General features: G+C 53.6%; 1 protein-coding gene across 2 annotated transcripts in view; it reads right to left on the bottom strand.

Annotated features, from left to right (window-relative positions):
• The window catches only part of SLC45A4 (solute carrier family 45 member 4), a 67,532-nt gene that overhangs the window by 26,304 nt on the left and 19,085 nt on the right, over positions 1-22,143 (bottom strand). For both annotated transcript variants that reach the window (XM_040261712.1, XM_040261713.1), the window contains exon 2: positions 5,818-6,452. In XM_040261712.1, the coding sequence (XP_040117646.1) occupies positions 5,818-6,061 (244 nt within the window). In that variant the 5' untranslated portion in view covers positions 6,062-6,452. The remainder of the gene's footprint in view (positions 1-5,817; positions 6,453-22,143) is intronic.

The raw sequence follows: 22,143 nt of genomic DNA, 5'->3' as shown, positions 1-22,143 counted from the left end.
TGTGAAAGAAACACAAGAACGCACAGCTGAGAGTGACAGCTAGGACGACTATCGACAAGCCAGCTCACGTGACAAGCTGAATTTAAGAGACAAACCAAAGTCAGTACTGGAATTATAATTCAGTTCCCCAAACCCAGGAATGCAACAGGCCAGGCCCAGCTGCCTTCCAGACCACAGCAGGAGTGGTACCCTTCCCACTGAGAAGCTGAGCCCTTCCTCGGGGAGGCGGACAGGAGTGAACAAGGCACCACGGGGTCTGAGTTCTGACCACCAAGACCCTAACAGCTTGGGTGCGGGGCCCCCTCAGAGGGGGGCCAGAGCTCACCTCCCCTGCCAGCAGGCTCCCTCCACCTGCTTCTGGGCATGTCCCCCACACCCTCACTGCACGGTACTCCCCAGTGGCGGGCGTCCCAACCCGCAGCCGCCCATCGAGGACTGACATGGTAATTTTGTGGCATGCCGAAGGGCAGTGGCTTTTGTAGAATCTGTATTTTCTGTTTGGCTGGAATAACTCTCCTCATAATTGCAGGTGTCTCTGGAATTAGCTCCTCCCGCAGGCCGGCGGCCATGCCAGGCAGGTGTGGAGCTTGAGGAGCACATGCCTGGCTTAGAAACCACCACCTCTTCCCAGGTTCCCGCGGCCTGGGCAGCCCTCAGCCTGCACCTACCCTCGGGGCGGTGGGGTGACAAGGTATTTTGAGGACTGATGGCTGGGATCAGTATTTAGGTTAGAGTCAACTTCCTGGGCCCATGTGTAAGCTCAGGCTGTGGCCGTGGTGGGGAGGGCACTCCGCCTTCCAGCCACTGTTCCCCAGTTCCTCAACGCAGCAGACGCGCGATGTCAGGTGAGGGGCCAGGCAGAGGGCTGGGGAACACAGATCCCTGCAGACGTAGCAACGAGCTCTGTTCATGGACAGCCATCGGCTCAAACCAGAAAGGCTGGGATGCTGAAGCTGAAACTCAGGCCAGATGCTTCAAGGTTTAAACACAGCCCACGTGCCCCTGGTGGGCTCCCCCAAGACAGGCAGGCCAGCTCTCCCAGCCTCTGCTTCTTCATGCTGCCACCAGAAAAAAGCCTGCTGGTGGGAGGGTGACCAGCACTGCATCCACAGTATTTACCTGTGCCCTCATCTCCACTGGAGACAGGCCCGGTCATTCCCAGAGCAAACACGCGTGACTTGAACAAGAGGCAATGCATGTGGCTCCGCTGGGGTGGGCGCTGACTGGCTCCCTGGGGAATCCCATGGGCCTTCTGTGTTGTGTGCATCAATGGGTCCAGAGGCCCCAAGAGCCTGGGTTGGGGCCGGCCGTCGGGGAAGGCAGGAAACCAGGAGCTGAGCTTTGAAGAAGGGACACGGACACGTCGGGCGTCTAAGCTGCGTCACCCATTCTTTCCTCCCACAAATGCTCACTGAGCATCCCCTGGGCCTGGAGCACTGGTGAGCGTCCGAAACTGCTCTGGGCCCGGGGGGTAGGGGTGGGGAACGGAGGAGACTGCGCAGAACGGTGACGGGAAAACGGCACTTCGGGTGGCATCTTGGAGCCTCCCGGGTGGGGAGCACATGAACAGGCTGGCCGTGAGAGCCCGGCCCTGTGATGGGCTCACCACACAAGCAATGAGCAAGTCCATCACCCCAGGACAGAACTGGATGCCCCCGGGCAGACACATCTGATAAAGGACTTCTTAATAAAGAACCCTCACCACTCATTAATGAGACAAACCACCTGACTGAAATATCAGCAAAAAAATCTTGAGTACGCACTCCACCTAAGATACACGAATGCCCAACAGGCACAGGAATAGATGGTTAACATCGCTATTTGTCAGAGGAATGCAAGTGTTCTCCAGGCCGTGGGGAATGGTCGGAATGGGCTCTGCCTGTAAAGTGAACCTGTGCTCACGTGCGACCAGCCGCCCTACTCCCAGGTCTCCACTCGTGGGAAACGAAGCACAAGCCCACATAGACTCAGAGCAGCTCTATTTAAAACAGCCCCCAGATGGGAACGACGCGGACGCTCTGAGCTGGTGAACGAACAGGGGAAAGGGGGTGTGTCCACTCAGCGGACCACTCAGTGCAGCAGGAGGGACGAGTCAACCACCGGAGCTCGGCAGGAACCAGACCAACTACTGCGTGCCGAAGCCCGGCAGGAACCAGACCACCTACTGCGTGATGCTGCTCGCACACACTTCAGACAGGGCATGGTCACAACAAAGGCGACGCCCACCACGGAGGAGCACTGATGCGACGGGCCACTAGGGAGCCTCCCGGGACGATGGGGGCACTGTGGTGGTGCTTACACCTGCAGACATCTATCAGGTGGATCCAAGTGTCCACACTGAGACAACAGCTTCAGCTACACACACACACACACACACACACACGTACATATACAACACACACACATTTACACATACACATAGGTACATATACAACACACATGTACACATATACACTCGTACATATACCACCCCCACTCCAGTACTCTTGCCTGGAAAATCCCATGGATGGAGGAGCCTGGTGGGCTGCAGTCCATGGGGTCGCTAAGAGTCAGACACAACTGAGCGACTTCATTTTCACTTTCCACTTTCATGCATTGGAGAAGGCAATGGCAGCCCATTCCAGTGTTCTTGCCTGGAGAATCCCAGGGACGGGGGAGCCTGGTGGGCTGCTGTCTATGGGGTCGCACAGTCGGACACGACTGAAGCGACTTAGCAGCAGCAGCAGCAGCAGTACATATACCACACACGTACATACACACATCTACATACACATACACATATGTACATATACAACACACACACATACACACATTCACACACATGTACACATACACATGTACACATACAACACATGTACATATACAACACACTCACACACATATGTACATATGCAACGCACATATACAGATGTGTACACGCATAACACACACGCGCACACACACACACACACATGTATGGATGTATTCGGCTACGCTGGGTCTTAGTTGCAGCATGCAGGATCTTCAGTTTTCATTGTGCCATGCCAGATCTTTAGTTGCAGCATTTAAACTCCTAGTTGAGGGATGTGAGATCTAGTTCCCTGACCTGGGATCGAACTCTAGCCCCCTGCATTAGGAGCTTGGAGTCTTAGCCATTGGATCACCAGGGAAATTCCCGTTTCAGCTTTAATAATTATTAATATACAAAATCCAATAATAAACATTGTACTTCTGGGTGTGACAGACCACTCTGACTGCTACATTGCCCCTAGGCCCGTCTATGGTTTTTCCATTAGTCATGTATGGATGTGAGAGTTGGACTATGAGAAAGCTGAGCACTGAAGATTTGATGCTTTTAACTGTAGTGTTGGAGAAGACTCTTGAGAGTCCCTTGGACAACAAGGAGATCCAACCAGTCCATCCTAAAGGAAATCAGTTCTGAATGTTCATTGGAAGGACTGATGCTAAAGCTGAAACTCCAATACTTCGGCCACTTTATGCAAAGAACTGACTCATCTGAAAAGACCTTGATGCTGGGAAAGATTGAAGGTGGGAGGAGAAGGGGACGACAGAGGATGAGATGGTTGGATGGTTTGAGCAAGCTCCAGGAGTTGGTGATGGACAGGGAAGCCTGGCGTGCTGCAGTCAATGGGGTCACAAAGAGTTGGACATGACTGAGTGACTGAACTGAACATTGCCCCAAGAGTGAAATTCAAGTACAACCTTGAGAAAAGGATCAGACCTTATTGTCTGGCTCCCATCTAAGCCCATCTCAGAACAACTCTTGTGAAGCTCGGCTCCTTTAGCCCATGGGAGCAGCTTCTGCCAGAGTCCTGCTCTCCTGTGCAGTGTCTAGGGTCAGTGACAAGGGTCACCTTCATCCCCTTTGGGCCCTTCTGTCACAGTTTAACTGTGATGAAAACTGCCCTGCTTCTCATCATCACTGGTGTACGGTCACATGGAACAGACACACTTGCAACTTTTAAAAGCTACAGTTAATGCATAGCCTAGGCATTATATAGAAAACTTAGAATATACACTATCCGGGATTATCTGAAATGGTTGCAAGTCTCGTGTGATACGTATACACTCAAAACCACACAGTGAAATGTAAGCTGTGTGGAAACTGAGACGCAGAACCTGTACAGTGTGAAAGTGCCAAGGGGCTGTGTGAGCACCAGGGTGCTGGGCCACCATACATGTGACCCGTCACCACGGAAACGCTCCCAAACCTGCACTCCTGCTACCAACCTGCTCCTCAGAAATCAGAGCCAGAACCATGAGAGACCATAGAAGGTAAACATGGGGCCTGCCTCTGACCCCGTGAGTCTGGCCACACTGCTTTCGTGATGACCTCAACCGTGAACCCACATCCCGGCACGTCTGAGGCATGAAATACACGCCTGGTAAGTTTCCATGCCACCGCACACAGCCCGCCCGGGGTCTGGCCACAAAGGTGGGCTCCAAGACTCGCCCCGCACTCCCACCCTCTCCCCGAGAGGTCTTCCCAGGTCCTCCAGGGGCCGGCATCTCAGCCCAGCTCTCCTCCCAGCAAGGCGGCTCTTGCTGGGCTGGTCACTCGCTGGCTCCCAGCACCAGAACGAGGCCACGTGGGACTGCCAGACATGGTGTTCCATCTGTCCCCAGCGGCCTGGCACCTGGGGGCCCCGAGGAAGCAGAGCAGGGTGAGTGCAGGGATGGCCAACATGCAGATGGAGGACAGAGCACGGCCCACGTGGTTCACACCCCATGGTCCCCAGCTCCCCAGGAGAGGGTCTCGACTTGTCCAGGTGTGGGCCGTCCCTCCATCCTCATGAAAGATGAGACAGACAGATACCCGGGGTGTCTCAGGGAAAGCACGCGGGAGCACAGGGATGCAAACGCAGAGAGTGACCAGCCTGCCCCTTTGGCCACGTGCCTGACGACACGGTGCGGGCAGGCACGGCACCTGCTGAGCTGGGACCCGCACCAGCCCCTGCCCACCGCCCTGCAGGGGCCGGCGCCCGGCAGGCCTGAGCATGTAGTCTCTGAACAAGAATCACGCCATCAAGTTCAGAGAGAGACACATTCCAGGGATAGCCAAAATAAATCAGAGTTTTAAAATATTTTACAGTGCACACGTGGACTTCTAGAATGAAGCACGCTTCTTACCCGGATCTCTTACAAAGTTGGGAGCTTAGAGATTTTAAGACTTTCTTAGACAATGAGGAAAATTAAACATTCTGACCATGTTCTTTTAGGGCCTGAGACATTTCTCGCAGTAATGTGGAAGGGATGACGGCATTTTCAGATTATATCTTCCACAATAAACTCCTATTTAAGTCAATAACAAGATGAAAATAAAGAAAACAACTCTTCAGTGTTTTCTACAGCGAGGCCTTGTTCTGAGCAGGTGCCTGGCCCCCAACCTGGCCTGCGATTTACCTCACTCCATGGAAAAGCAGTGGGGTTGGGGCTCACAGGCTCAGCCAGGATGACACGGTTGGGGGCCACACTGGGGGTGGGGGCTCACGGGCTCAGCCAGATGACACGATTGGGGGCTGCACTGGGGGGTGGGAGGGCCCGGGGCTCAGCAAGTGGCACCTTATGGGAGGGGAGGGTGTGCCAGGTCAGAGCTTCAGAAGGCCACACGCACCCGGACACCCAGTACCACCTGGCCAGTGCCTCTGACCCCATGTGCACTTCTGGAGGATCGCCCCCGCCCACCCTGCCCCCACCGACACAGGAGGAAAGCCCATCAGAGGAGGCTGCCATGAGGGGAGACCGGGGACGTGGTCAGCCCGTGTGCCCACCCGCACCTGCATTCACTGCTCAGCCCGGGACGCGGGTGGCACTTACCGATCTGTAACAGGACTGGCGTGACCAGCGCCGTCTCCATGGCGTAACAGAACTCCCTGCCGAACATCACGGCCCCGTGCATCACCCACAGGCGCACGGGGATGCGGTCGATGGAGCCCTCACTGGCGGTCTCGTCCCGCGTCTCCGCCTCCGCCCTCCCCGGCTTCTGCAGGTCTGGCAGGGACACCGGGAGCTCCTGAACTTGCATAGATTCTGCGTCGGCATTCTGCGGAGCCATTTTCATCACCACCAAAAAAATATATATAACTCTTTACTCTACCTAAATAAATAATTCTATATCTTTAAGGATAAATTAAGACGTCTTCGCTTTCTGCTTCAGCTGTGCTCCTCCGGCAAGTAACACTTATATTCCTCTTTGTACAAACAGGTATCTTGAAACTTCTCACAGCTGGATGAGACACGCAGCAAAACAGAATGATTTTTGGTTGGATTGAACATATGGCTTTCTGGCTTACTGTGAATTAGAGTTAAAAATCCATAAATGCCATTCAGTTAATACCAGTTTCATCATCATTACTGAAGAGGTGCTGAAGCTCCGTTCCTTGCTGCTGAGAGGCGGGCAGGTGACACACGGAGGTAGGCCGCCGGCGTGCCCCATCGAGCGACTGGGCGATCTGCAAGGGAGTGAGAGCCGGTCACACGGGCCGGGGCCGCCCGCCCTCACCCGCCATCCGGGCCCACCCGGGGCCCTTGGTTCTCTGAGCAGGGAGGGGACAGAGTCACCTGAGGAGAAAACAAATCCAGTCCCCAGAGAAACAATGTTTTCCAGTATGGAATCGGTCCTGGGGGAGGACATAGCCGGGACAACAACAGGAGATGGGATGAGAGAAAAGGGCACGGAAAGAGCTCCCGTTTCTGCTCCTCGGCCAGGCCAGGGACCGACCACGGGCACTGGGCCCCAAAGGGCCAGACGCTGACCACCATGTCGAGGCGCACTCCAGGGGGCGCTGAAACCCAGGCCCTGGTCCTGCTTTTCCGTCTTCCTGGTACTGGTGACCAGTCTCCACCTGGACACACACGCCAGGAGCAGGTGCCGACTGCTGAGAGCCTGCCTAGAATCGTCCCCCTTGCCGCACCCCCATGAAAGGCCAGACAAGGATGCACTTACATCCCTGCTCTCTGGACGGGGGCCTCCATTCAAGCTGAAGGGACCTGACATTACACAAGTGACTTTATGTTAAGGTGGGTCGGTGGGTGGATATCTTACCAAAAAATTTCAATTGTTTTAAATAAAAATATTTCTGCTTAACATTCACTTAATCCAAGACATCTAGCTCCTACTTTTCACCCCAGAAAGGACCAGAAGTTGAGGGGTAGTCTTCACTAAGCTTCCTTCTCAGGGAGCCTTGGAGGTGATAGGGGGTCCTTGGCCCAGCTGCTGGCAAAGCTGAGCTGCTGACCCTGGGGGTTCAGAGACCCTGCCTCACTCTTGCACCAAACTGAGGCTTTCTCATGCTCTCTTTCCTGCCACCAAAACTTCTCGGGCAATCACTGGTCCAAGGGGTCTGACCAATGTATCTGCTTCTTATGCCTCCCACTTCACTGCAAGTCCACACCTGTACCCTTCACCTGTGACTGCTATCAAACTCACAAATGTCCTCTACCATACAATCAATCATCTCCATTAAGACTAGTGTTTCCAAACTGTCACCTTCCTACAATCTTTTCTAAAACACATATTATCATGACATGTTCTCATGTACACAATGTAAGCAGAACAGTGTTAAAGCACCCAGCGTGAACCCTTAGCAGCGCTCTCTCATTCCATCCCTGATCGGCTGAACTCTTGGCAAGAGGGACAGTAACCAATTTTCTCTGAGACCCTAAGGACTTAATTATCATCTTCAAACCCATCAGTTCTGTCCCCTTGCCACTGGTCCCACTGTGTATCTATCCTGAAAGTCAAGCTGAAATAAAGGAAACTCTGCGAGTTGGAAGTGAAAGTCATTCAGTTGTGTCCAACTCTGTGTGACTCCATGGACTACAGCCTACAAGGCTCCTCTGTCTGTGGAATTCTCCAGGCAAGAATACTGGAGTGGGCAGCCATTCCCTTCCCAGGTCTCCTACATGGCAGGCAAATTCTTTACCGTCTGAGCCACCAATATGAGAAATGCTGGGCTGGTTGAAGCACAAACTGGAATTCAGATTGCCAGGGGAAATATCAACAACCTCAGATATGCGGATGATACCACTCATGGCAAAAAGCAGAAAGGAACTAAAGAGCCTGCTGATGAGAGTGAAAGACGAGTAAAAAAGCTGGCTTAAAACTCAACATTCAAAAAATGAAAATCATGGCATCTGGACTCATTGCTTCATGACAAATAAATGGGGAAAAAGTGGAAACAGTGGAAGACTTTATCTTCTTGGGCTCCAAAATCACTGTGGACTGTGCTGCAGCCATGAAATTAAAAGGCACTTGCACCTTGGAAATAAAGCTATGACAATCCTAAACAGCGCGTTAAAATGCAGAGACATCACTTTGCTGACAAAGGTCCATCTAGTCAGCTATGGTTTTCCCAGTAGTCACGTACGGATGTTAAAAGTGGGACCATAAAGAAGGCTGCTACTGCTAAGTCACTTCAGTTGTGTCTGGCTCTGTGTGACCCCATAGACGGCAGCCCACCAGGCTCCCCCGTCTCTGGGATTCTCCAAGCAAGAACACTGGAGTGGGTTGCCATTTCCTTCACCAATAAAGAAGGCTGAGCACTGAAGAATTGATGCTTTTCCAACTGTGGTGCTGGAGAAGGCTCTTGAGAGTCAATCCTTACCCGTCAATCCTAAAGGAAACCAACCCTGACTATTCACTGGAAGGAACGATCCTGACCCTCCAACACTTTGGCCACCTGATGCAAAGAATCAACTCACTGGAACAGATTCTGATCCTGAGGGCAGGAGAAGGAGACGACAGAGGATGACATGGTTAGATGGCATCACTGACTCAATGGGCATGAATTTGAGCAAGCTCTGGCAGACAGTGAAGGACAGGGAGGCCTGGCGTGCTGCAGTCTATGGGGTCACTAAGAGTGGGACATGACTTAGCAACTGAACAACAACTGCGTGTTGGAGAGTGAAGAGTCATTTTAGCAACAGCTAACACTGAGGCAATAAGGCTGTGCAGTAAGTGCACTAGGATTATTTTAAGGCTGTGAGTCTCAGCCCCGGGGGCACTGGGCGATGCCTGGAGATGTTTCTGGGTCTCATGACTGGAGGCAGGGGTTGGTATCATGCTTCGGGGGAGAGTCCAGCGATGGGCTTAGCCTCCTGCAGCCCCAGGGTGCCCCAGAGCAGAGAACGACTGTTTCCTAGGGTTATTATTAAACAAGAGGAAAAGTGCTCTTTAAAATGCTGAAACCCTTACCACACTATGAATCAGTCAACCAGCCCAGAACTTACAAACTCAACTGCACTTCCTTCCCCTTTGTTTTCTTACGCAGCCTCTGCCCAAAGCAGAAGAGGAAACACAGGGAGCTCAGGACACTGGTTCCCCGAGGAGGGGTCTAGGGTCAGGCTTTCAAGTGGGAAGGGGTGTGAGCAGTCCCCTCCCAGTCAGTCACCCCGGCCACAGGAGGTGGCATTACCGGGCACTTATTTTCCAAGAGAAGGTAAGAGCCACCAAGGGGCAGTGAAGGAAGCCCAGCCGGCCGCCTGGCCTTGGTCACGTTCAGGCTGTGGGATCCAACTCCAGGCCCAGGGCTGCGCCTGCCCAAGGGCCTGCGGAATCAGCTAGAGATGGCCAGAAAGCCCAGGAGGCAGAGGCTGCGCGTGGGGGAGCGAAGGGCCCGGCCGCCTTAGGAAAGCCGCCCGCCGTCAGACCGCCAGGCCAGTGCCAGCGTGCCCCCTCTGCAGTGCAGAGCGAGTTTCCACACCAGAGACCCTCCTCACATCTGGGGTCCTTACCAAACATCTAAGAATGGCCCAGCCATGGTCTCTGGAAAGAAAGTTGGGGGGGGGGAGCCCCTAGTGGTGGTGGTGGTGGCCACCTGCCTTCCCAGGACTCTTCCAGGCAGAGGGTCCAGCCACCTGCCGTCTCCCTCATGGTCAGGGGCGGGCACGGCCACCTAACTGGTCAGCAGAGCCTGCCTCACCCAGGGCGTCCTGCTGGCCGACCAGGCAGCCCAGGCTGTGCACTTTCAGGACTCAACCACTGCTGTGTGCGCAGTCTTCTCCAAAGGGGGGGCCTGCCGGGGTTGGGCTGGTGCTGTGGCCTGTCAGGGGGTTCACCCACCCTCTAGATCTGGCCCTGATGCCCCTCTGCGGGGGCAGCAGGGAGGACCCAGGCTTCAGGGCAGAAGCCCTGCCCCCCACTTCCCACCGCATCCCACCTTCCCAGTGGCCGTTCGGTTGCTGCTGCATGACTTCTTTACAAGCCCACCCCAGCACTCGGAGATTTCGCTTCCCTCTCTCTACACAGACTCTGTCCAGCGAGCCCAGCAAAGGCTCTGCAGGCACAGAGCTACCAGCAGGTCCTGAGCTGGGAACACACCTTCCCTCTCGCGGCTTCTCCTCCCAGAATCTCGATCCACTCCGGCATGTTTATTTGCAAGAATTCTATGAGCAAATGACCTTTAAGAGTCTGACTAGCTCTGGAAGGAAATGTCAGTATTTTTACTGAGATTTCACTGATTTTATAAATAAGCTGAAGGAGAGCCACCACCCTTAGGGCTGTCTCTGTATATTCGAGTCCAAACCCAGTGCCTTTCAGGAGAATTTCAACACGTTCCTCCTACAGTTTTGCACATTTCTTGTGAAGTTTCTTCCTAGTGATTTCATCTTCTCTGTGGCCACCGCGGATGTGAGTTTCCCTTGCCTTATACCTTCCAAGTGGTTGGCTGTGCTTGTGAAGGGTACCAGGGCTTGCTCACTTCCTTAGGTACTCACATACAGCGAAAAGGTACCACTCAATCAGTGTTGACTAATCTATGTCAATAGGGAGGACATTTCCAACACCCTGGCAAGCCCACATGGGTCCTTTCCCATCCAGTGAAGGCTCATGGATTTGTATTTTAAGTTGATAACCTGGTTCTCTAATTGTCTGAGTGAGAATGGGTGGGGGGAAGAGGCTATAACCAGACTGACAGCAAGTCTAAGCAGCACCAAGATGCATCCAGTCCCCAGCTCAATGGAGGCTTGGACTTGGGGTCCCCTCAGTCTGAATTATGCATAGCACCTGCACAGGACACGGAGCAGGGACCCAGGTGGCATGAGCTGGCCCCTTCCTGGGCTCTGACATCTGTCCCCTCCCCCACCAACTCTACTGCGAGGGCCCCTTCTCCTTAGGGCTCTGCTCTACAAGAAGACGGAAGGAGAGCAGCTTTGAGGAGAGAAGGAAGGTGTGAGTGGGGAGGGTGTCTCTCCATCTAGGGGGACAATTGGACACCGCCAAGCCAGATTCACTCCTGTAACGCAGTGCCGTGAACTACTCGTACAGCAAGCAAGCTGCTTTCTTTACGGAAGCTATCATCTAGAAAGGCTAAAGCTGTTAATTACAGCATCTAAAACCATGAAAACGCTCTCCTCTGAAACACCTGATGTAAGAGGCCCGAGCTAAAGTGTGACAACACACTGAGGCAATCTGAGGGTGACTAGGCTGCTGCCTCCCGAAAGCCTCCTCCTGACTTGCTCGAAGGAGCGGCGAGGCTTCCGCTGTGACCTGTTCCACTAGGCTCTGCAGAGCCTGGAGGGACTCTGAAGTCAGGCCTCCCTCCGGAGCCTGCCTGACGACGATACGGTTGTGATTCGCAGATGCACCGAGGCAAGTGGAACTACAGTTGTTCCAATCAACAACTTCCTCTATTGTCCTGCTTCTAATTTCAGGGGGACTGATGCCAAGACACGTGACTTCCTACAATCTGCTGTGTGGAAAAGCTGGCAATAAACTTCACGTCATCAAAAACTTAACTGAAGCGTAATTTTTTGACAGGCAGTTAAGAGTCTATGCAAGTCACAGTATTTGATGGGAATACGATCTTGAAGGTCAGGGACCCACGCGTGCCGGAGGATGGCTGGACGGGGGTTCAGGTGCCTTGGCTCCTCTCTTGGCCCCACGCACACGCGCGTGCACACAGCGCTACAGGCAGGGGACGAGCAGCCAGTGCTTTGTGGTGTCTGGTTTGTGGCAAGGGCTATTTGATTTGCATACTCACCATCTCTACCCTGGAAAAACTCATCAGAACTGCTAACGTTTTCATAAGACGTCGTCAACTGTCAGCCTCAGATAACCCACCCAACCAAAGCATAGGCCCCCCACTACCACCAGCCCGCTGTGCCCTCCCTCCAGACACGCATGGCAAAGGCAACTGCCCAAGGGCAGCAGTGAAGCCGGCGGCACAGGGCAGACGGCTGCACTCCAGAGAGGACCAGCTGCTGCACCAGGAGAGAAGGCCTAAGACAGAGCCAAGCAAAGCCAGAGGCCCCGATACAAATGCGGACAACATTCTGGTAAAAATCTGCTTATAAAGTTACGTCCTTCAAAGCATTTCAGAAATGCCATTGATTTCCAACATAAAATCAATGCTGTATCAAGAGAATGAGAAGACAGGCCCCAGACTGGGAGAAAATACTTGTAAAAGACACAGTGATAAAGGATGCTATCCAAAACAAACCCGACGGTGAGGAAATGAACAACTCAGTTATAAAGGTGGGGCAAAGACCTGAACAGACAGCTCACCGGAGAAGACAGACGTGGCAGATGAGCACAGCAAAGAAGCTCCACATCCAGTGCCTGTCATCAGGGAAACGCAAATTCCAACAGCAGTGAGACAGCCCTCCACACCTGTTACAACAGTCCAGGCCCAGAGCACCGCCAGCACCAATGCAGGCGAGAACGAGGGGCGGCAGGAACTGCACTCACTGCGCGGGGACAGACGGGTGCGGCCACTTTGGAGGACAGTTTGGTGGCTTTTTACCAGACTAAACATACTCTCAGCATGCGATCTAGCAATCGTGTTCCCTGGTATTTTCCTAACGAGCTGCAAACTTATCCATAAAAAACCTGCACATGGATGCTATATAGCAGCTTTATCCACAATGACCGAGACTTGGAAACAACCAAGATGTCCTTCAGTAGGTGAATCACCAATCTGTGGCACATCAATGAAACAGTAACCAGCACTAAAAAGAAACGAGCCATCACACCAAGAAAAGCCATGAAAAACATTAAATGCACATTAATTCGATGAAAGATGCCAATCTGAGATGGCTACATATTACCAGATTCCAGTGACAGGACATTCTGGAAAAGGCACAGCTATGGAAACAGTACCAGGACCAGTGGTTTCTGCCCGCCTAAGGCAGAAAAGCAGCGAGTCTTGGACCTCCCCATGTGGTGTCCTGTTACGGGAGCCGAATGGACCGACACGCTGAATCCGTGTGAACCAGGAAGGCCGAGGCAGCATGTTTAAAAGTGCAGACTCCAGGGCTCCGCTGTGCCACTGAACCATAGCTCTGGGGAAGGGCCCGAGGGTCTGCAGGCCTGCTCGCCCCAGGTGGGAGCCGCTGGCCGCAGGCACCTGGCCAACAGCCCACTGCCCCTCTACGTAGAAATGACTGGTCTGTGACTTCGTAACCTCGCCTGTGTGTGTTCTGTGCCACGAGACCTGGCCGAGGGCACTTCAGACACTGAACACCACGTCGGATGCGCCTTCTGATTGGCTTGCTGGGAACTTGATGCAGGCAGAGGGGGCGGGGGAGTAAGGAGGCATGTGACTGCGTGTGTCAAATACTCGGAGTATGCAGAGACTGAATCAAAGGAAATCTGGAAAGGGGCCCCAGGGAGCGAGGGGATGAAAATATTGCTACACTGTAACAAGCCAGTCTAATTAAAGTGTTTCTCAATGGATTAGTATCCCAGCAACGTGCAGGAGCCGAAGGCCCAGGCACTCCAGCGAGCTTCTCCTAGACGGCTTTTCTGTGACTCCCTGGCCCGGCCCAGCCCCCTGGTCCCTCCCCAGACAGTGCTCGAGACCTCCCCGTCAAGGGCACCCAACCTGGACCAGGCTGCCCACTCCCCTGGGAGGCCAGGTCACAGTCCCCACGGCAGGGACGCAGGGATGTGGGCCCTCGCGTGCGTCCTCAGGACAGGAGGAAGCACACCCTCCTAGAGATGGTTTTTTAAATGCCTGTAAACTGGCATACTGCAACTTAATCTCAAAATACACTCTATTTAAGAACTACTTTCTAAAAGTTGTCTCTTAGGAAGGCAGCGTACAGCAGGACGAGGGGGAGCACGGAAGGCTCGGCTCCCCTCCACCTGACCACCTTGGGGCGGGGGGGGCTGGTCTGCTCTGATGCGGGTGTGCGGGAGCCTGCAAGCCCTGCACAGAGGACACACGCCACCGTACGGGACTCCATGCTGCCCCTGCCCTCATGCCCTGCGGAAGCAGTCGCTCTGAACCACCTAAAAGCATGGCATCAGGTCAAACACGCAGAAGGGCACATGGAAGCAAACCTGGCAAACTCCAGTGACAGCAAAAATGTTCAGCAGTGGATCAGTCACAGCACATTCCATCTGGACTTCCCTGGTGGCACAGTGGGGGAGGATCCATCTGCCAATGCAGGGGGCACGGCTTCGATCCCTGGTCTGGGAAGATTTCATATGCCACGGGGCAAGGAAGCCTGAAAGCATGAACTACTGAGCCCACGTGATGCAACTACCAAAGTCCGGGTGCCTAGAGCCTGTGCTCTGCAACAAGAGAAACTCGTGCACCACCGTGAGGAGTGGCCCCTGCTCGCCGCAACTAGAGCAGTGAAGACCCAGTGCCCCCTCCCCCCAGCTTCCAGGGTGTTAGCGTGGACACTGAGCATGTTCTCAAACAGCAGCTGTCTTCACTCTCTGCTAAAGGAAACTGCTACCCACACTCGAAGGAAAACTCAGAACGCTCGTGTCAGAGGAAACAACCCTGAAGCAAGGACAAACTGCTCTGTCCCCAGAGAAAACATTCTCCACGACTTTCACCTTCTGCTAAAAACAAAGACCTGCTCACCTGACTTCTCACCTCTGACCTTTACACGGTCGGGTCTCTTTCATTTGCACATCAGGTGAGTAGGAGGTTTTTTTGTTTTCTAATTAAAAATCTCTGAGAGGTTTTTTGCCTTCCTCTTCTTGTAAATGTTTCTAGCATCAATTTGCCACTTTAGCCACTGGGGTCTGGATGAAGCTTTGGCTGCTATGGAAACAGCAACAAACTTTTAAACCACACTGCTCCTGCCCAACTGGCCAAGGAAACAGAGCTTCAGGATCAACCTAAAGGCCAAGTGGGCAGCCACTGCCCACAGTTCCAGAGGAGACTAGTATTTCCCCAAAACTCATCACCTCATCTAAGGTACAGGACCAGGTACCCACAAAGGCCATCTACAGTGTGTTAGAGACAGGCAAGCAGCTGAAGGGGATGCGTTAACAACCAAACATTATTTAAAAAACAGGAAAACAAAGATTGCTCACTTTACATACATACAACCAAGAACAAGGAATTCCCTGGTGGTCCACTGGTTAGAACTCCGCACTTTCCCTGCTGTGAGGCTGGGTTCAGTCCCTGGTGGGGGAACTAAGATCCCATAAACCTCAAGAAAAGAAAAAAAATATAGAAACAGACCTCAAGGACAAGGGTGTAATTAAGGGCTACCACTAAAGACTGCAGAACTGTAATGAAACGTTCTGATGGTACTTGTATCAAATCAAAGCAGCGTCCAGAGTCCCCTCTCAGGCAGAGGACAGTGCCCCACGAGGAAGTGCTGGGAACCACCGAACTGCCGAACACCACGGGATTATTTGAATTACAGTCCATGTGTCAAGTAAACACAAAATGGCCAAATGTTTTTAAAGTGAAGAAGTATGAAATATATTTGAGGAATGTTCAAATCAAAACTAGTTCTCTTAAAAGGTAAACATTTGGTGAACGAAGGGAACACACACAGCTTTAGCTGGTGTTACAGTCATTCTTACTAAGACCATAAAGACAACCAGCAAGAACATTCTGCAGCATTCTGCAGTCACCCTCCCCCCCACACACACACACCACACACCTGAAGTCAGCTGAAGGTCAGCGTGCCACACAGGGGATGAGTCATCTCTGCACCATTTACAGGACTGCCGGGCGCTGCTGAGCGACAAGACCGTGGTCTAAAAGCACACTGCAGGCCTTGTGAAGTCTTTCCACCCTTCCTAAGCCTTCCCACTGTCTCAGTCACCTCCAGTCCATTTTACCAGGAGGAGGGTGTGGTCCTAGGGCGCTGGGGAGCCCCACTGCAGGCAGGCACAGGGGAGGGCCCACTCCCCTCTGAGCTCAGGCTGAGCGCACAGGGACACCACCCGAGGCGGAGGGGGAGGGACCCTCCCAGAGGGCATCAATCAGACTATCAGCTCAGGAATCTGTCCTCCGTCTTGAGCAACTCTTTAATCTGAGGGCCCCCGAGGGTCTGTGATGAAAAAGCCCACTTTGGTACCTGAATCCTCCCCACTGTCTGGAGAAGTCTGCGACTCAGGGCCAGCGCCTTCCTGGGGTCAGGGACTTATTAATCCCGGCCATCCCGACTCTGTCAGAAACGATTTCTCACAACTGCAGTCCTCTCGGTAGATAGGGAAAGCCTCAAAATGTAAATGTAAATACCCTTTGATCCTGCAATTCTGCTCTTTGGAAAGCAAAGCCTGTACAGTCTGCGGACCAACACCACTGAGAAACCTGCTCACGTAAAGGAATATGGATTCTGACACCAACTCCACGTTGTGGGATTACCTGTTGACATGGAAATGTGCCTAATAATAGGCACAAAAGGCACATTATAAATCAACGACACATAATGGTCCCATAAAGTTTTTTTTAAGGTATGGATGCAGAGAGGAGCTTTCTGGTGGCTCAGCCATAAAGAACTTGCCTGCCAATGCAGGAGTTCAGTTCAGTCGCTCAGTCGCGTCTGACTCTTTGCGACCCCATGGACTGCAGCACGCCAGGCTTCCCTATCTATCACCAACTCCCGGAGCTTGCTCAAACTCATGCCCATCGAGTTGGTGATGCCATCCAACCATCTCATCCTCTGTCGTCCCCTGTCGACCCCTTCATGCAGGAGATGCTGGTTCAATCCTGGGTTAGAAAAATCCCCTGGAGGAGGAAATGGCAACCCACTCCAGTATTCTTGCTTGGGAAATCTCATGGACAGAAGAGCCTGGTGGGCTATGGTCCATGACGTCGCAAGAGAGTCGGACACGACTGAGCGACTAACCACCACCACTGAATGCAGAGAAAGAGGTATTCTGAGCGATCCACCATTATATATACATATTGCTGTTGCTTCTATATGGCCCAAAGTTATTTCCTAATTTAGTTTCCCTATCCAAACTTCAAGGAAGAGCTTGATATGTGGTATGACATTCAGGACTGTTCTACAACGAAGCTGAATCTCAGATGGTTCAGAGAGTGCTAACAGAGGCTTGCAAGGCCAGGCACCCGAGAGAGTTGGATGGGGTTGAAGGGAGGGGGAGGCAGGTCTGCAAAGCCAGCTGTGGACTTAGCTCCTGGCGGGTCCACTAAAAGACTCAGAGCTGATCACCAAGGACCAGCTCAGAAGCTCTTCCCAATCTGTCATTAGCAATAAAGTAACTGCAGACCGTTCAGTCACCCACCAGGAACGCAGCAGGTCCCTCCCAAACAGTCCGGTACATGGGCGCTACCCCTCTGTCCTGTGTTGCTGGGAGGCCCTTCCTCGGTGGCTACTCCGGTTTCCAAGCACAATTACAGGGCTTTTCGTTGACAGCAACTGTCGCTCCTCCTGGAGTCCAGATTTCGCTCTGCTGCTTTATTTATTTAGCCTTCTCTCCACTGGACTGACGTCAGGCACCCGTCCTGAGCTGCAGCACCACCTGCTTCGTTCATCACGGATTCTCCCACAATGCACTGCACTCAGGGGTACACATGGCCAGCCTCCACTCCCAAGTATAATGCCCACCAAGCAGTCAGGGATCAACCCTCTTCTCTCCAGGCCATGAGCAACAAGACAGAAAAGTCCTGCAAGGTTTGAAACAGATCCACCTGGGGTTGAGCAGCTCTCATGCTTGTCTAGCACTTTGCCCCTCCTGAGGTCCAGATGGCACCAGACTCCCCAGGCCAAAGCCCGAGTTCAAGTTTCTCAGCTGCAAACACCGACAAGCACCTTTCTCTCCCACTAGTTAACCCACGGGTGCTGACATCACCCAGGACTAAGTGCTGCAACAACCCAGGACTGGATTACAGCAGAAGGATGCTGCCTCCAGACAAAAAAAAAAACACAAACACAGCACCAGGAAACGGAGTCTGAGCCGGAAAGGAGGCCCAGGGTCCCCAGGCACCTGCCAGCCATGTAAGCACTGGAGGAAGGGCTGGGTGGCTCCAAAGTGTAAATTTATGAACATACAGCACTGACCACAGAAACTTACCAGTGACGAAGGGTTTCCAGGTGCACTAAAGTTAAATGTAAAGGGACTTCCCTGGGGGGTCCAGCGGTTAAGAAAAGTGTTCAAAGTGTCAGCTGCTCAGTCCTGTCCAACTCCCTTGCAACCTCACAGCCTGTAGCCCCCTCCAGGCTCCTCGGTCCATGGGAATTTCCCAGGCAAGAATACTGGAGGGGGTTGCCATTCCCTTCTCCAGGGGACCTTCCTGACCCAGGAATCAAACCCAAGTCTCCTCCATCGCAGGCAGATTCTTTACCGTCTAAGCCACCAGGGAAGCCCACCTGTCAACGTAGGGGACGCAGGTTCGATACCTGGTCCGGGAAGATCCCACAAGCTAAGCAACCACGCACACGAGCCGCAGCAAGAAAAGCTGCCGTGATAAGAAGCCTGGGCAACCAGAGGGGCCCTCGCACAGCAGCGAAGTCCCGGCGCAGCCAGAGATATGTGATTTTTTTTTAAAGTAACAAAAAAAAATGTGTTCCCTCACTGTAAATAAGCTTGTCTTCCTATCCAAATTTCTGTGTACGTGTGTTCTACCAGTTAACTACTTCTGCAGTTCTATTTCTTCTTCTTGGTTTTGTATAAAAGGACAAAAATGAAAAAGTTGGAATTCCTCTGAAAAAAATAAGTAAATGTAAAGGGTACAGAGTTTCTGTTGGGGGAGAAGAAAAAGTTCTGGAAATGACAGCGGTGGGAGGCACACCTAGAAAATGACCTGGAGAGTCACGATGGCCAGAAATGGAATTTTCTTCCCCTGCAGAAACTCACTGCGTCCCGCAAACAATTCAGCCAGCACCCAGAGGGACACTGGGGTGTGGACAGCGTGTGTGTCTGTGGCTGCAGCGAAGCCATCAGGAAGATGGGCTCTCGGCCCCGCTCAGGCCACAGGCAGGCTCCGTGCACAGCGCAGGCGAGAGCCAGAAAGGAGGGACAGAGAGGGAAGCGCTGAGGCCTCGAGGAACAGCAAGTCAGCAGCTGCAGGGAGTCAGCTGACCCAGGAGGAAGTGCCTGGTCCGGCTGAGGTCTCTCCAGGGCACAGGCATCAGGCCCCTCCAAGGAGCACCAGTGTGGCACAAGTCCCCACATCCTGGCCTTCAGCCCCAGCACAGCCCGCCTAAGGCCCCTCTGCCCCCACCGGCCTGGGTCCCCAGCCCCTGGTCACTGAGGTTTAACTCGCCTCTGGACCTGCCTCTCATCAGAGCCACACGGGAGTCCCCACGTCTGTCCCTGTACAGAAGCCGCAGCACTCACCTCCACCCCAGACCCCTGGGCAGGAGGCAGGGGCATGAACTCGAGGGTGCTTGGTGCTAAGGCCCTGGACATCCTTCCACCCCCAGAGGACTTCCCCACCTCCTACCTGGACACTCAGAGTCGAGAGGGGCTGCCATGTAGGGAAGCGGGCTCCAGAGAAGACCCAGGAAGCCACTTCTTCCACTGAAAAAATAATGGCCTCAGGAAAGTTCTTAGTTCATTGTCAGAGTGTTTTCCTTTAGACCTGAAACCTCCTGACCACACATAAATAACACCACCTTCTGCACATTCTTGTTACACCTATCATTTTTTATTTCCTGCACACTGCTGAGTCTTTGAAGACTGCATGGTGAGGCAGCTTTCCCTCTGAAAGGCAGCACCTCCACTTTTAAAGGGACGATTCATAAAAACCGAGAGCTCCATGTACAAAGTCCGCGTTCCTGAAAAGCCTGCCAATCATAAAACGAGTAACACCTGAACGTATTACAAAACCAGTTCTGGGCGCCAGGTCTCCCCTCTCCCAGTGCATGCCAGTGACAGACAAAAAACACAAGGATAAAGCCCTCTTTACCAGAACAGCCAACACGATTCCATCTGTTAACAAAAACTAACTGTTGCATTAAAGGTTGCAAGTTCAAACACAATCTGGCTATTGTAAGCAGTGCCTCAGTTTATCAATGTAACAATGACTCTCTTTCAAAGACTGATAAAGCTCTCTGCAAATAACTTGCCCTCCAGCATTTTTGAGATACTTCACAGGATAAATATTAGCTCGGGACTTGCCTACATGAGAAGTGAAAGATGCCAAAGAAGCAGTTTTACAAAGGAAAAAAAGAAGGAACAGCAGCAGCTGGAGGGGAGCAAGTCGCCTTGCCCCGGGTCCCCAGGCCCCAGGGTCCCTGCCCACCCATCCTGGGCCACCAGGCACAGGAGGGCAGGACTGTGGTTCCTGATCAGGGGTACAGTGCCAGGCGCTCAAGCAAACAACCCAGCAGGCAGAAAAGAACTGGGAAACAGAGTTAATTAAAAGGAGATTTTAAGACAATGGTTGGGATGAAAGCGAACAAGGAGCGTTCCTGCTCAAATCTGATTTAAATTTGATTTCTTGACAGACAGGTAAGTCTCCTGGTGACCAGATGCAGGCAGCAGGGGGACGGTGGGCCCAGAGGGTGACACCCAGACGGCCAGGCCCATGACCGGCTCCAGACTGCCCCTCACCTTGACTTCATCTGGGTAGCTTTACGTCTAGTATGTCAGTGTGCCACTCAGTGGGGATGGGATGCCAAGTCACAACAGCAGTTGCCGCCCAGGGGAGCCCGTGAGGGGAGACGAGAGCCTTGCGGCAAGCGGGCGGCTCGAGGAGAAGGGCTCCCCGAACCCAGTGGGGAAGAAGACTCAGCCAGGGTCCCCCAGACCTGGACCCCGACATCCTGGCTCCTGGGACGCCATGCTTCCGAGATACAGCAGGGCAGGCTCTGCACAGATAGAGGGGGTCAGCATCCCGTGAGTCCAAGTACCCTGGAAGCAGCTGAGCTTCCAACCTCGAGGTGGGAAACGGAGCGGAGACGTGGGTGCCAGGCCTGAGGCACGTGTGCAGCCTCCATCCGCAGCCCCCACGCTGCAGCAACGCAGGCCTCCGGGCCGTGAGGACAGTTCTGGAAACCCCCCGCCACGTGTGTGGCAGGGGATGCGCTGGGCAGGTACTCAGTCCTAAGGACCCCAACCACCCAACACCAGGAACCAGCTCCCTGAGAATCTGAGCTACTGGACAGGCTCTACTCTGGGCGTGAACGGCCCAGAAGAACAAGAGGGTGCTCTAACAATGACGACACCATTGGCTTTATGAGGATTTTGACCTAGCGTTGTCACTGAAAGTGATAAAGTTATTATAGAAGCATAAATTTAGATTAAGGATTCTACTTGGTTATCAGAACCAAGTGCAGCTTCTCTCTGTAAAGGCAGGCACGGAGCAGCTGACCACACCTCCCCTGCCTGGTACCTGCCTGCCGCTAGGGCGACCCTGGGATGACCCTTGAGGAGGGGCGGGCTCAGAAAACAGGAGAGCGGGGCAGGCAGCTTGCCAGCTGGCCGAGGGGCTCCCTCTGACCCTCTCACCCCTGCTTTCAGGTGCCTGGAGGGAAGGGACCTGGCCGAGACCAGAAGGGAGCCTTTATCCATGCTGCCCGCCTGCCAGGAGCCACAGGCGACAGGGCTGGAGGTCTTAGCCGTGGCTGCCACAGGGCAGGGGCTCCCCGCCTCCACCATCCTGTCCCTTCTCCCGGCCCCTCACAGGGACACCCACACGTGCACTGGCCCACAGGAGGGCTCTGCGCCTGACCCGCATGCTCGCCTGTCTTGGCCAGGACAGATCCATGGCGCGGCGCACACTGTGCAACCTGGGACCTGTGGCTGGAGTCCGGACATGCGGCCGCAGCTCTGGGGCCGGTGCTAGTCTCCGCGCCTCCTCAGGCCCCAGGGCTCCCTGCAAGTGGCACAAGCTGGGTGAGGCGGGGATGAGCGGCTTCCACCCCAGTCCAGGTGGCCACGCCCAGCCCAGCAGGGCTGCCCCGGCAGTGCAAACTGGCTCCGCGTGGGCCCAGCACCAGGTGGCTGGTACCGGGCACCATTGATAAGCC

This window comes from Oryx dammah, unplaced genomic scaffold (genome assembly GCF_014754425.2).
Source record: "Oryx dammah isolate SB20612 unplaced genomic scaffold, SCBI_Odam_1.1 HiC_scaffold_19, whole genome shotgun sequence".
Taxonomy (NCBI): domain Eukaryota; kingdom Metazoa; phylum Chordata; class Mammalia; order Artiodactyla; family Bovidae; genus Oryx; species Oryx dammah.
The sequence above is the reverse complement of the archived record's forward strand: the minus strand, read 5'-3'. Positions and strand labels throughout refer to the sequence as shown.